Genomic DNA, 16122 nt, shown 5'->3' on the forward strand with positions numbered 1-16122 from the left:
AAGATGAACAAATCATGGTGTTAAGTACATTTCTAAAGCTCTTGATTTTCAATGTATTTTTGTTAATCACTACACTACAACCTTACTCAGCAACAGTTAATTAAGGGACAAAACTGAAGTTTTGCTTCTTTTTTTTTTTTTTTATTACACGTAACTAGCAGTATTTCAGTCAACTCTAAAACCTTGGCAGTATAAAGTATTATTTGATTTAGAAAGCTGACATTGCTGTATTTGGGCTATGTGTCTGCTTGAACAATTAACCATACTCATATGAAAAGTCATGAAATACCGAACCTGGAATGTATCTCATCATTTCTTCAAAAGTCTGCTTTGCACGCTTTTGTTTATCCTGGAGAGAGCGAGGTTCAGTATTCTCACAGAACACAGCATCTGCAAAGAGACATTGAAGAAACTGTCTTTAGGCAGCTATATATCATATATATCATATAAAAACTGTTCTGGATTATGGCTTCAAAGTTGAGCTGCTTTTCCATATGAGCTTAACTGGAAGGAAATTCTAGTCTCACCAGTTAATAGTCTCATGTCTTTGGATCACATTAGCCCAATCAAATCCAGAATATCCCCCTGTTTGGAAGAGAAAAAAATCTTTTTGCCAGTTTGTTTCCATTCTTTCTATATTTTTAAAGCATTATCTTCTAGGTTTGAATCAATTCTACTTTATGTTCGTTATAGTCTCCTTACTTACAACTTCCCTTATACTTTCGGAGGTATAAGCAGTAATTATACCTTGCCCTAAAGCACTGTCTGGAATTGTCAAAAATTTCATGTAAGACTGAAAAACCAAAAATTGTTGTTCATCAGAAACATTAGGCACTAAAAACTTACTTTTTTTTTTTTTTTTTTTTTTTTGATCTTTCACAAGATCTTTTTTTGTATTGAAATGGCCAGAGCTGGTCTTGATTCTAGAGCTCTGACCAGATACGCCATTTAGTTTAGACTGTGGTCAGATAACGCTTCTTTACAGTTGTGAGATGAGGTCATTTTTTAATCTCCCTCCCCTTCCCTTATTTGAAGGTCAAAAACACTCAAGCCCTCTCAAAAGCCCACCACAACAAAGGACACAAAAAAGCTAACAATAATTTAAAGTAAGACTGTGATGCAGGACACAACTGAAAATTAATGTAAAGAAAGCATGAAACATTACTGAGCAACCTTTATTCTCTTTTTCTTGTCCTCTGCAAACCTTAGCAAATTACTGTTCGATATCCTTTATTCTGTAGTAAGTCATCATTAACAGACAACACAGCTAACATCTTTCAGCAACTTAAACTTTTGAGATCTTTTTGTCTACTTGATTTCTAAAACTTCCTTGGCTTTAGTCAAGTATTATGAAGTTTGGAGAGTACCTGGAAATTTAATAGAAGGGACTTCAAAATATCAAACTAAAGCAGCACATTTACAGGAAAGATATAACCTTTACTAACCTCTCAGTAGTGTTATCAAAGAAACCAAACGGTGCTCCTGAAATAGCTGTTCTAACTTATAATGCAGATAATAGTCTGTGTACAGTTCCAATGTGTTTTTGAAGAGAATTCTTCCTCCCATCAAGAGGTGATGCAGCCAGTCAGGAATGCGAAAAACTACCCTACCTGCAAAGTTACGGTAACACACATTTACAAGATTCTCCTAACAGCAATGAAAAAGGAATCACTTATTCAAAAAAGAAAAAAAAAATCCAAACAAGCAAATAATATTTTTATTTGTGCAACTCTGAAAAACACACAGTGTGCCAGCTTACTTTCCAAACATTTCCTTTACTGTTTTTATTAATTGGTGCCCAGAGTTAACAAGCAGCCTAGGTATATATGAGAAGGGAAGGGACCTCTATGCCTATAAGCTTAAACTCTGAGATGCAGAAAGGGATATAAGAAAACAACTAAGCAATAACAACAGGTAAATTATGGCATCTTAGCACAGCAATAATATCTTTTAAAGAATGACTATGCTCCTAACTTACATAGTTCAGCACTTGCAAGCTTAACAAGATACAAGAGCACAACAATAGAATTTTATTTCTTACCAAAGAACCTGAACTTCATATTTGCCATGAAATATAAAAATAATTAAGAGAAATCACTTCTCACCAACAAACATTAAGTAGTCATAGACTCCTTCTACAGTCATCATTTCCATAAAGTAGTTCTGATTTTGTCGTCTTTCTGTATTCTCAGAACGGTTCGCATTGTTCTTGAATAGATCACTGAAAAGCTAAAAACAGAAATGTAATACTGAAACCATTGCATTCAAAGGCAAAAGAATAACAGCAGATTTTTTTTTTTTAATTAGATAGCTAAGACTTTTTTCAGAGCTTTCAAAGAACTAATGGGTTTTCCATTACATATATATATATATATATATATATATATATATATATATATTTTTAAGAAGCTGTTTATTTTCCAAAGGGAAAAAAAATTGTCAGATGTCAAGATACCCAACAATCAAAATACCTGCATTCAGAATGCAGCAGTAGTGCTATAGAGACATTAATTCGTAAGCCCTTTTGATACCATCATCTTCACCCGTAGAGACTCCTTTATCACAGGCTTTGATGCCTTTGATGTACCCTGTTCTGTTAATGAGGGGTTAAAGGACCTCAGTCCTTGTCAGCCCTAAATCATGACATCCAAGCTTTCCTAAAATATCCTGTTGGTTTCCATTTTGAAATAAATACATCAGGTTCTGGACAAAGCACTTCAACTTTTATATAGCAAAAAGAAAGGAAAAAAAACCCCAAACTTTTCCTGACAGCTTGATTATTTATAACAAAAGCTTTATGAATCCTAAGTCACCAACGTTCTGGGTGTCCTTTCATTTTCGAGAGAAATTAGTCTTTTCGTAGTACTAATGATGGACAGATGTACTTTTGCTTCCCACAGGTTTAGTTTTAATATATACAGGAATTACTGATTTTAGCAAACTTTAATGTGCTGAATCTATTTACTCTTCTAGACCATAAAATTCAAACAAAAAATTTTGCTGATCTTTTCTCCAACTCAGTGAAGGAGGTCACAGATAAGTGTGTCCAGCACACACAATGCACATACACACAAACACTTAGACACACAGCTGGCCACACACATGAACACAGACAGAGCACTCATGCAAACACAGATACACCAATGGCCTCATCTTGTCCCCCTCTCTGGTTGATCAGGATGAAAGCCCAGTGGAATATGTATACATATATATACATATACACAAATATGGATCCCTCCAGTCACTGGCTAGAGTTATGCAGTAATTCAGTGCTTGCAGAAGGGAGGGCCTAAAGAAGTGCAAGTCAAAACCTGAGTCAGCAGCAGTAGCTGCCCCAGACCCCCAGTCTCCCGTGCCTCGCGCACAGACCCGCAGGCAGGTGGATAGCTGGTAGCTGGTCCAGACTCACGACTCCACCAGTTGCCGACCCCCAGGCCCCCTGGTCCCCCCGGCAGCTGGCTGCACCTCTTGGACACTCCGGGAGCCACTCGCAGGCCCTCTGCTCTCGCAGTACCTGGCCCAGATCTACGGCTGCTTCGATACCTGGCTCCCAAGCCATTTATCCCCCTTGTCGGCCAGGCCGGCTTGGTGTTTGCTAGCGCTGACACACTGACATACGTGCCACACACAACACGTGCTTCCTCTGGTCTCTCCAGCCGCTGGCACCCATGGCCCCTGGCCGGGGGCTGGCACATACAGACCCCTCACTCACCCCGTCTCTCCGGTGGTGGGTGCCCCAGGCACACGGGCCTCTTTGACCCGTGCCCCCAATGCCAGTGACTGGCACTTAGACCTCCAGACACACACGCACACAGGAGAGAGCCCCACGCCCAGGAGAACAGGTAGAAATGGAGTTTAATGAGAAGACAGGACGGACTGGGGTGATCAGGCGCAGGGCATGGCCAGACAAGCGTACTGGCCAGCAGCCTGGTTATATGCAGCCAGCCCCTTTTAGTCTGTTATCCTTTTATTTTCCTGTTGTACCCAACCTGCCTTGATTTCTCCCTTCCCCCACCTTTGGTTCTTCCCCTAAACTTCACATTGCAAGTCTTGTACAATCCCAAGACATCCTTCCTTTGCATCCTGTAATGAGTCCAATACCCAACAGCAGTTATCCCCACACCCCGATCTGTGGGCTCTGGCAGCTGGAAAGGAGGAATCCTCTGAGCCCTGAAACCCTCCAGATTCAGCGATCCCTAACAACGGCTATTAGTTTATTTTAAATTATCCTCAAAATGGAGCATCGAAGGATCAGAAAGAATTTATGCAAAACACTGCTATATTAAGGAAAAAAGCTTAAGAGTTTATGCCAAGCTTCTAACAAAAAATATCCCAGGGCCAGAAGCAAAAACAATGTAATTACAGTATTGCCTAGACTGAGAAGACTCCTAATCACGCAGATAAGAATTTTCTGTAGCACTCCCAATTTAAAATTAGTTCCAACGAATGACCAGTAATTTGCTTATACCTGGTTTACTTTCACTAGTGTAATTCTCTCTGTAAGAGATAAAGCCATAAAACACCTGCATCACAACAGGCTCTAAATCATGCAAGTGTCTAAACAGAATGCTTTCTGTCCTCAGGAGAAACTGGATGAGGAAATCTGGCACGAGTCAGGTTTTGACTTGCACTTTTTTAGGCCCTCCCTTTTGTAAGAACTGAATTACTGGCATTAATCTGAGTGAACTTTGTTAAAATAAACAATACCAAGCTATTACATGAAGGAGCAAATATGGTTAATATATTGGTTGCTGACTGGTATCCAGGAAAGTAACAAAGCTAAAAAGAAGAGATAATTAATCATGCCTACTGTATGCAAGTGTGTCTGGTATGTTGTTTAAAGAATGCTGTGTAAACTGAAGTCTGCACACCCCCTTGGTCCTGAAGCGAAGACATTGGAAGATTGTAGTTGAATTAGTGGGACTTAAACAAGCATCACTGGTATTTTTAGATACCCCCACAAGCTGACAAAGGTGACGCACACTGTGCCAACTCAAAGTAACCCATTGTACAATGCAGATAAAGTTTCAGAGTCCATACAACCCAAATTAAGTGATTAACAGCAGTCTGACAGATGATCTACAAAAAAAATAAGACGACTGTCTTAGGGTAAAGCTTTTTGATTTCCAGAAGTTATTTTAACTCTCTTTGCAAACTAGGAGCAGTTTAAATGTCTTTCGAATATGGTATGTACCTCTGCACATGGATAATGTCTTGCACCTTAAGTATAATGGTTCCTTGTTCTTTGTCAGACTTTGAAAGCTTGTTCTCTCTTGCACATGGCATTTCAGAAAGCAACAGTTCATCAATTTATGCCAAGATTACGGAGCCTGAACAATTTTTATAAAGTATATACTTCGTACTGCTGCAGTGTAAGTGTGTACTCTACAGTCATTAATAATGCATGTTGGAAGCATGCAGCAGCCACGACACAATGAGACATTACATCCCTATTTAATATTTTGTACTTTCCAGTATTTCAGCTCAGAGGAAAGTGAAGGGGAAAAAACTGGATATATAATACAAGAGTGGAGATTATATTCAATAATTTAGATAAATATAAGCACCATTCTGCTTTTAAATGTTGTTAAATTTTTAAATGCCAATGCTGAAATGTTTTAAATGTTTCTGCTCATTTTAAAATTTGAGACATGATATAATGCTTACTGCTGTAATTACACTAAAAAAGACAAGCAAGACAAACTTGGTAGGTAGGAACTGCATAGGAACAATACAATTATGAACAATATCCATAGCCAGAAGCATGAATATTCCCATTCTTTTTCTGCTCACTTGCACTAAAATACAGATGACTACACCAAAATGGTAAGAAGAAAGAGCGTATGTAATGTCTGAACTACATCAGTTAGTGTATAGGAAAGCAACTGTGCTTTCCTCCACATAACTATGCATAAATATATACTATACTCCCGGTGGTTCAAAAACAGTTCCTGTTGCTGTTGGCAGGCCATCGCAAGCCAAGGGAAGAATGCCTTTGTACACATATTTTGTCAACGTATGCATCAGCCAAAAACTCCTGACTGCTCTAGCAAGTCTGGCAAAAGTATATTCTAAGACTATCTAGCTGTTTACAGATACTCAGAATAGAAACATAGCTGAGGAAAGACAGAAGTCTCGTTGGTACCCTTAGCGGGGGCAGCTGGAAGGGGGCAGGGGAAGGGGTGTATTTTACCAGCAAGGTTGGTAAGTCTTTTCATCTGGTGAAGATAACACAGGATAAAATCCAAATGCTGTTGGCTGTACTGAGATTGGCTACCCACGTCCATTAAGCATTTGTAACTAAAAGTCTTTCCATCAATATTTACAGTGTACAAACATACATATGCACCAGGAATATTCAAAAGGAAGCAGCATGCAAAAATTCCTTCAGTCAGAGAAGTAAGCACACTTCTGATTAAACCTGGAGCTTTCATCTGCCCCAACAGACTTTCAGGCATTTTTTAGTCAGCCTGTTGATGAAGAGCTAGCCTGTATGTACTCTATTCATGGCAATAGAGCTGGCCGCGCAGGAGCCCAGGAAAGTACGCTGAGCACTAAGTACTCTTAACAGATTCCAGCATGTTGGTACTGGAGTAAACAGAACTGCATCAGATTAGGTATATGGGATTACAAGTGTCATTACAAGCATCAACTGAAAATCTATTCCAGCATTTGACAGAAATTCTGTGGTCAACAAAATTTTTGCTATGACATTACATGTTCTTCTCAGAGATGGGCACTTACAGAGAAAGCAGCCGACATAACAACGCCCTGCCTTGCCTGCTTTTTCTGCATCTACAAAGAACAGTTGTGCTGCAACCTCATCCATCTTCCATCTCTTTTTTTTTTTTTTGCACTGCCTGTCATACATATTCACTGGCTCAATACAGGTAACTCACACGAGGTCATTATTGGTACAAAAATTTTGCACACATCTCCATCATCGACTTCTGTTGGGGATGGGTGACTAGGCAGACGACCCTGAAGGATCCATTTAGGGCTACTGCAAAGTGCTTATATATTCACTAATAAGTAACGTGGCACAACAGGAGTGAAACTGCAGACTCAGCACTTGAAGTCTATGCTACATATTTTTTCTTTTCCCTTTTGGGTGGGGGGGTTACCTCAGTTAAGCTTTGGTCTGGTCCTTTGGACTGAACACCCCGTAGTGCCTGCATTCCTAGAGAGTATTTTCCATTTTAGTTTCACCTGAAGGGAACTCAGTTCACAAGCTCCAAGACAGCTCTCTGATATGATTCAAGAGGTAAGTGGAGATGACCAGGAGATTTGCTTCCAAAATGCACCTTGATCTGAACTGAAACGGTAAGGCAGATGAAACCAGCATGGCTTATCCATGAAGTGAAATCCAAGGGAATCCATGAAGTGAACCCACAAAGTGAAAAAGTGTAAATGGGATGGTGTCCTGGCGCATGGCACAAAGCTTTTCCCAAGTATAGCCTGACTTGGGAAAGAGAAAACTGGCTTCCAAAACCAACGCCCAACAGATCAACAGGAAGGCTGACTTTCATGGTGTGCATAGGAAGACTCAGCAGAGGGCAGAACACAGCATAACTTGGGATATCAGGCCTCTGATAGTTACTGTGGTTGTGAGAGTATGTGTGCTCTGGCTATACTGATAGATGGCAACATCATGAGAGAGCAGCCAGCACATCAATTCCTTGTACATATGTGCCTCTGCTGGTCAAAATTTGTATTGTAATTGGAGCATAAACAGATCTAAGACTACTGAGTATCTGATCATAGCACTGTCTTTCAGCATCCCCAAAACAAAGTGTCTTGAGTGCCCATCATTAAATAATAATCATAGCTCTGTAGGAGGTATACTAGAGGCTGAAGTTTTCCTTGTATTTACAGCAAATAAGTCCCCAAAGAGACAAAGATTTTTTAAGAAAATCTAAAATACACATAGAACCAACTAATTATTCATAAAACATGTAACTAGAATAAAGTTGCTTAGAAAAACAGTGAACTTCAACTCTTGTAATAAACGGTCAGAAGGAATAGATGAGCCAGAGGCTAGCCTTGTCTTTTTGTGTCCTCTGCACAAAAATATGCATTACATGACATAAGCATATAGTACAGGGTTGTCAACATTGCTGGTAATATATCTGACTCAGACTGTGCAAGCCCATGTCTCCAGTGGAGTGCATACATGCACAGTGAGTCAGTCAACGGTGATTAGGAGTTTCCCCCACAATACTATTTCTGAAAATCAAGTATAGAAAACATAAGCCAAGCCAATAAAGATCTAAGTTTAATCTAAAAAGCCCTCAGAATTCCAAAGTGAAAACCACAACGTGGAAAGCTGTTTTCTTTCCTGGGATCACCAAGGCTGAAAAGAACTGGCAAGACCTCATTTCAGAGCTGGAATTTGTTTGTGCTCTTTTACAAGAATAACATACTGACACTTCAGAGAATGAGTTTATATTTTAATTGAGCAATGCTATATAGTTTTTTTTTAACCTTTTATAAGTCCAAAATGATTTTGAACACCACTTTAAACAATTATTTTTGATATTTTAAAAAAGTCTTTCAAGCAAAGAACTCTTCATAGGAACTCCTGAAAGTGCAAAGCTTGCTGCTCAAACATTTTTCAAGTATGTTAAATGTATTAAAATACAAATGTTAGTAGTTCTTGGGAGATTATAAGTATAGTAAAAAATTAACTGATTGTTCATACTGTGTTGTAGCTGTCCACTGTTTTATAAAAAACATCTGAAGATTTATGCATGTACTGTTTCTAGCTCAAGTCAAAAACTCTACACCTGATTTTTAGAACTGCTGATACACTTATACTCCATCGAATGGACAGCTATAGCAGAGTATCTCAACCTTGGAGAAACTGTTCAAGGTAAGAAAGGACATGAAATGAAGTCTACTAATTTCGTGTGTGCACACACATGTGCAAGCATGTGCGCACACACACACGTAGGTAAACTAACACTACAGTATTGGCTATAGTAATTTACACTTCCAGTTTAGAACATGAAATCTAATCTAATTAATATCTAACTGCCATTGTATTTAATCAGCATAAAAGTTTTGCAGTTACAAACTTTGTAAATGTCTTAATACTGTAAAAATGGCCATACTGGTGGAGATAAAAAGGTCCATTTTTTCAATGGCCCAACACCAACAAGAACTATAAATGGATGCTGGGGTAGGAGCAAGAAGAGAGCGAGCACATGAGATACTTTCCACCAACACTTGCCCAGCCTCTAACTATTTTCAGCTCAAGAGAATTCAAGAGTTGGATGCAGTTTCTCTGTAGGTATTCACTCTGAATATATTTCCTTCTTGTGAATTTGTCCAGTCTCACCTTACAGTTGTTTAAAATTCTGGTATTCACGTCATCCTTTGGCAAGGACTTCCACAGTCCATCTACTAACCAGCTGCAAGAACACCACCTGGCTCCTGCCAGCTTCATTTAGTGCCCCTCTGTTCTTGCAATGGAAGAGACAGGAAGTAATCTTTATCTCCTTGTCCACATGCTATGCATTATTCTTTAGACTGTGAACATACATATCCCTGGTTTATCACTTTTTCACATGGAAGTGTCCTAGCTGACAGTCCACTTTCAACTCCTCTTTCCAAAGCAAACGACATAGTGGAAAAGTGCATTGTACTGAGAGTGTTCTTTTACAACACATCACACACCAAGCATATGCAACTTAAATGATCCATCCAAAATCATGCCAACTCTGTAACAGGGAAATAAAAGGAACCTGGATCTCCAAAATCCTAGTCCAGAAACATTAATGTTCCTCTGTAAATTCCAAAAAGACATTAATGATCTAAGGCAGTCTAACACAGAAATTTAAAGACAAATCCCTTGTTAAAGCCCCTGAAACTAATGGAAGCCTTTCCGATAAGTTTACCAAGCTCTAGCCAGAAATGCAGGTGGATTAAGAAGGGAACTATCTTTTCTTAAAACAAGGTAAAAAGTCAGAATGGAAGCACTGGGCGTTACCAGTAAAAATGTCAGAGCACACAGCTGTAGTTCAGACATTACATAAAACAAGCATCAGTGAACAGTACACAAACATTTCATTAAAGGCAGCTAAACAGGCACCCCCCATTTTGACAATTTTGGCTTGAAGCCCTTTGACAACCCTTTTAAACACTGAAGTTCTTCAAAAAGAAAGTTGCCTTATGGTATTAAAACATTCCCCATTTTACATCTTTGCTTTCCCTCTTCTTTTCTCAGTATTTCCCAGGCGCTCTATTCCATTTCCTCACCTCCAAATCCAATCAGAATTTAAAAAAACTCAAAAAACTCATTCACTCTAAGATGTATACAAGAAAAAGGAAAAGCTCTCTCCACATCCGTTCTTTCTCTTGTATGAACATATAACACAAAAATAGTTAAGCTGTCCTATTTATAGCTTTTTCAGTTTATTCCTTGCATCTTCAGATTAAGGTCAGTTTTTTCCACTTCTGTAAAGTGGAGGCAGAAGACGACTTACTGTACCTTCTTGTTGTTTTCAGAAGTTGGACTGAGAATGGTAAGTTCTGGCCTGCTTGGTTTAGGCTTGGGAGATTCACAGGAGTTGATAAAGTTCATGATGAATGGCTCCAAATGCTGACCTTTCTGAAATAAGATATACAGTGAGTCACCTGCCAGTTACACAACTATGGGGCGGGGGGTGGGGGGGTGGAAATCCCCCCAACACAACTAAGTTTCCAAACAAATTTTTGACTAGCCTGTAAATTAGTAAGCTGGTAAAAGTAGTCATGGAAATTAAAAAGTTGGCAACCTGGAAGACCTACTCACCTCTTTAATCAGCTTTCCTGGAACAGATTTTATAATTTTACCTATAATTAAGAACAGAAAAAGCCCTTCTGTTATCACTGCCTGATATTTGCGATAGCACAGCTAATAAGTCTTTCCATCTGTCTTCCATTTTTACATCTACGTGTTGTCCATTCAGACTGTAAACTCTTTAAGCTAACGACCATGTCTCTGTATAAAACTCTATAAATCTTTGTTGAGACTTCTTAATATATTAACAACAACACATCATGACAAATTACTAAGCTACAATAAATGAAAGATTTCCTCCTCTACCACATTTTGTGTGCTTATTGTCTAGAACTTCATTGAAAATAATGCAACAGTTTAAAAAAATTGTAGCTTTTTTAAGTTGGCATATAAAGCTATGAAATTAAAGTTTCCTACATATCCAGCTTTTAGGTAACTGAGTGCTTAGTACTTTGCAACAAAAGATGCTTAAAATATGAAAACTATACAGATGATTATCTGATTACTTAAAAAACAAAGCAGCCTACGTCTGCCTTTGTTATTTTTCTACAGGTTTAAAGATAATAGCTATATCTTCATGTGTACAACTGGATGGCACTGGTGGTTAGGTAAGATATTCTGAGAGGTGTCTTAGGGAGAGGGAGACAAGTTACCAGAGGACATGTAAGCAGAGCAACACGCTCAGGCTTAAATGCATCTTCACCCAAGATCAGGATTATTTTCAATTACAGGCACCAGCATAGGCAGTTTGCTCAGTGTCTAATTTCCTTATCCTTCATAAACATTTATCACAGCAGCAGCCACAAAAATTCAGATTCTCCTCTTGCCCTGAAAAGATCAGCTACTCTGGAGAGACTCAGGAATCATGCAGTCTTGAAAATACTGGTGAGCAAAAATTTACAAATTGGACAGCCTACAGCTGTGGTCCTAAAAAGTAATTCTTCTGTATTGATCAGGCTACTAAAACATGACATTGTAACTTTGAATGCTGAAGAGTGACAGTACCCAGGTTTAGTTTCATTTTAACCACTACAGTTACAATAATGTTTTTCTTACCTACCTGTAAAAACTAAATTTGGAACTTACATAGGAAAGTATGTACATGGGAATGATCAAATTATAATAATAAAATTATTAATTCTCACAAAAAGTCCTTCTGAAATGTTGAAATATATTAAAATGACATGTATGGGAGGAGAGGGAAGCATTGACTCTCTAGCATAGTGTCAGATATGGGATGCCTTCCCTTAAATGCCCTAGTTATATAAGCTGACTTGAACAACGTACAGTTACACCAACAGGAGAGGTTTGAGTTTGAAACAAAACCCAACTCTTTAATGGGAAGATGACCACGGAAATCTCATTCAACAATTTGCTAGAGTACTAACAGCACAACCGCCCCAACAAGTTCACCCAATGACCAGGAGAACCACAAATGCAATAGCCCAGTTCATTAACAGCTTTCCTGGACCACTCTAGTGCCACCACAAGTGCTGTAACTACATCATGACAGAACTGCCGTGAGGTAGACATTGTCAGCTCAGGCACACTGTCATGTGAAAGCTACATCTACAGCCAAACTCTAAATTCACACAGCAGTCCACTTTTTAGATTCACCCCCAAGAACAGCATTAGACCTCAAGAACTTCTCCACTGTTTTCTCAACAGGTCCATTTGGACCTATCTCAAATTCTGTAAAGTAGCTCATGTTAAAATAGGTCCTAACACTAGTTAAAACTAAAAATATGAAATACTGCAATTTTCAGATCAAGTTAAACAGATTTTAATCAATTAAGACCCAAAGGTAGATTAAATTAAGACGCTGTTTAACTCATCATTAAAAAAAAGACAGCTGTAAAAAATAACTGGCTTATCCAGACTGGACTTGTACCAATGCCATAAATCTTCTTGAACTACAAAATTTGGTAGAGAAATCTTATCACCTTGCTTGCTGACACAAAGGCTCAAAAGCAACCACTTAATTACTTTTCCCCCCTCCATCATGTCAAAGTGTGCTTTTCCTTCAAGGAAAAAGTACCAACATATCTTGTTCCCTGAGCTATGATTTTAACAGCGGAAGGAGCAGAGTTATTATTTCCACATCCAGATCCTTACACAAGAGTCCATCTATACATTACTACTATCATTCAATCATAGCATCTATAACAATACCATTTGTTGCACAAACTAGCATATTACATACCAAGATTCACATCAGGCAACATTTTATCAAGAAACTGGGTCTCTCCTCCATTAGGAGACAGGAAGTCAGCTAAAAGCTGGCTGTTACTTAGTTCTGGATGTTGCAGAAGTTTCTTTGAGGTACAAGAAAAGAAAGAAAAGTTTAAGTATTAACTTAATTAAGTATAAAAGTATTTTAAAACAATCTTTAAAATCAGTTTCTTTACAGCAACAAGAGATGTTTACTAAGCATTATGTTACTATAGATATTGCCAATTGCAAAATAATTACCAGTTTTCAGTCACGTGAAACTTTAACCACAAGTTTCATTTGTTCACATGAACCATTTTTATAACCCTTCAAGTTACTTGGGGAAAAAAACTTAACGGATATTAATTTATTAGTTTTGTATCATTAATTTTATTAATATGCTCTCCTCCAGAAGTTTGTTTCATACCTGCAGATATTCCTGAAACTCCTCCCTCTTGGATTTTAAGAACTCGTAGTTCTTGGGGCCAATGATTCTCTTTGAAGGAAGCTGAGCATCAGGAAATGTACCTAATAAAGGTATCAAACAGATTAAATTATTCTTGAAACAAAACAGATGCTGTTCTCATTGTTTTAAATTTCAGCTCAGCACTGAAAGGTAGTCTAAGCAGTGGGAAAGTGGCTTTCCAGAAGATGCAGAACATACCATGAAATTCTGTTAGCTTTGACTCAAGCACGTAAAATTCAAGGTATCTCCTGTAGACAGACCAGTGTTCAGGTTCATGCCCAACTGAGGGGAAAAAGTACAATAGCAAAAACAGGGTTAATGTGTTAAAAAAAAAATGGCATCAGCAAGGAAGTTATCATCTCCTTTAGCGGATCCCTAAATTCTAAGCAATGGACCACTTTATAATTTCAGAATTCATTAGGGATGACTATGCTACACTTCTTTTGAAATATTTAACAAGTTACAGAGATATTACTTATTGAATAAAGTTCCTGCACCACCAGCTTGAACCCTGATCATTCTTCTTCATGAAACATATCACTAAATAACCTTTAAAGACACTCTGCTCATTGTGGAAGTGTTAGTTTCACTAATGTAATTCCACGCAGACCTAGGATGATGTTATTCTTTCCACTCAACATGGATGTAATGCTATCTAGACACTGATAAACTATCTGCAAGCCAGAATGTTTCCTGATTACCAAAGCATTTTAATTTGTATAAATAGTACACTTTAAAGTTACAGAAAAAGCTATTTATTTGACGATATTCCAAACCAGGAAATTTATGCATGCCAAACCACATACCTGAAAAGTATTCACTACCAACAGCATTATTAATATGACTACATTTTTGAAACTGAAACGCTGTTCAAAGTAGGTGAACAAAAAAAAATAGGCCAGATGTTCATTAATATGAGCCATGGGATCAATTTTTGGGGGGAAAGAGGAAAATTCTCAAGCTTTGGCGTGAAGTCTAAATGAAACTGATGCCTTTTGAGGAGTCGTTCTCAAGCTGCAAATAATATATTTCAAACACATTTCCCCAGAATTTTTAACTCATTATTTCAAAATCAGAAAAACATGCACGTACAACACACTGAAAGAGCCACGAGAATACAGCACACAAGAATTAATTTTGAGCTCATTTTAAAATGCCGTTTTATTTATCCAGAATGCTGCATACCTGCCCTTCTGTCATTTCTCTCTACATCAATACAGAACACAGGAATTCTCTCCTTTCTGTCTTTTTTTTCCAAGGAAGGATCTTCAAAGAAATCTACATATGGGATGCAGATTTTCCATGCAGCAAGGTTGCGGGGTGTATTTGGGGTACTAACAGCCTCCTCTGGAGAATCATCTTCCATTACCATAACGCCTTCCTCTATCTGTAAAGATCGAATCATCAAGATCTACAGTTCTATTTTGAATTGGTTTAATGTACCTTTGCAAATCATACCTATGATAATGAAACATAAACAAGTCTTTGTAAATGAAGTATGCACTCAAGATTACTGGCCGCGTACTAAAAGAAAAAGAAAACTTTCTTAATGGAGAAATGAGAGGGAAAAATTACTGGGTTTAGATTTATTGTAGATTAATTTGAAGTTAGTAACTTTTAATGAAATGTGAAAACAAATATAACACAATCAACTTCCATATCTGATACTTTGCAATGAAAAAAAAAAAAATAAAAGATGAAAGTATTGCAAGACACACATGGGAGACTGCTTTCTACACAGGCTACCTGAGTGGCTCCTGTATGTAGCCAGCTTGGGTCCAGCACAGATTTAGCTACACTGCATTTTCCAGCATACTTGGACAAGACTGACGATGTGAGCTTACCAGATAAGACACAACAGCTGTCTGAGCACACTGAGACAGATGTCAACAGTGCATATAATTGACTTGCTCTGTAAGATGCAATACAGCCAGGATTGGGACTGAATTATTCCTTCAGCCCAGAGCTAGTTTTAAGCAAAGTCATCATAAACATCAGTTCCAGCTGCAGCGCCACTCTCCCAGAAACAGATGCATCATGGAACAACGTAGATTTAATCCTTGCTGGCTGTGTGCTGGGCAGCTCTAATGCATTGAGCTCAAACTCATATTCCATGCCATAAAATGTAATAATATTTTTTCCATACTCAAGCTGACCTCAGAACCAGTGCCATATGAGCACTGAAGAAATTCTTTAAAACTTGAACAGGACTCCCAGTGCCACACTGATACACTCTTTATGTCCGTGATACTACTATCACAAAAGGGGTAAATTGCCCGCAGATAATGGGCATCACCAAACCACCACACAGCATACTGAATTCTCAGGTCTTAGGAAATGATAAAGAAAGTTCTACAAATCTTTTAGGACCATAAACATAAAAATTATCTCATATACCTGAACTGAAAAATCCAGCTAAAATGGCTAATCTTGAAAAGCTATTTATTAGCTATTTATTTCTCCAAACAATAGTTAACCTGAATCTCATCTTCACCACATAGAACAAATAAGAACAAAAAAAGTAACCTGAAGAATGAAAATAATTTTTACAAATGAGAGAGGGACTATGAGAAGAAAGGGTAGGGCTAGTCTTAGACTTGAATAAGAGACCAAAGTAAAGCAGAAAGGAGAGTTTGTGAGGAGATTAGCTCTAGTTAAAACT

At 38.0% G+C, this 16122-nt stretch overlaps 1 protein-coding gene across 3 annotated transcripts in view; it reads right to left on the reverse strand.

Moving 5' to 3' along the window:
• SNX14 (sorting nexin 14) overlaps window positions 1–16122 on the reverse strand; it is a 67080-nt gene that overhangs the window by 9008 nt on the left and 41950 nt on the right. For all 3 annotated transcript variants that reach the window (XM_064508745.1, XM_064508747.1, XM_064508744.1), the window contains 9 exons: window positions 14646–14847; window positions 13659–13742; window positions 13422–13522; window positions 12987–13098; window positions 10796–10836; window positions 10493–10612; window positions 2106–2229; window positions 1446–1610; window positions 295–390 (listed from right to left, as the gene is read on the reverse strand). In XM_064508745.1, coding sequence (XP_064364815.1) covers window positions 295–390; window positions 1446–1610; window positions 2106–2229; window positions 10493–10612; window positions 10796–10836; window positions 12987–13098; window positions 13422–13522; window positions 13659–13742; window positions 14646–14847 — 1045 coding nt within the window. The remainder of the gene's footprint in view (window positions 1–294; window positions 391–1445; window positions 1611–2105; window positions 2230–10492; window positions 10613–10795; window positions 10837–12986; window positions 13099–13421; window positions 13523–13658; window positions 13743–14645; window positions 14848–16122) is intronic.

Source organism: Dromaius novaehollandiae, chromosome 3 (genome assembly GCF_036370855.1).
Source record: "Dromaius novaehollandiae isolate bDroNov1 chromosome 3, bDroNov1.hap1, whole genome shotgun sequence".
In the NCBI taxonomy this organism is placed as follows: domain Eukaryota; kingdom Metazoa; phylum Chordata; class Aves; order Casuariiformes; family Dromaiidae; genus Dromaius; species Dromaius novaehollandiae.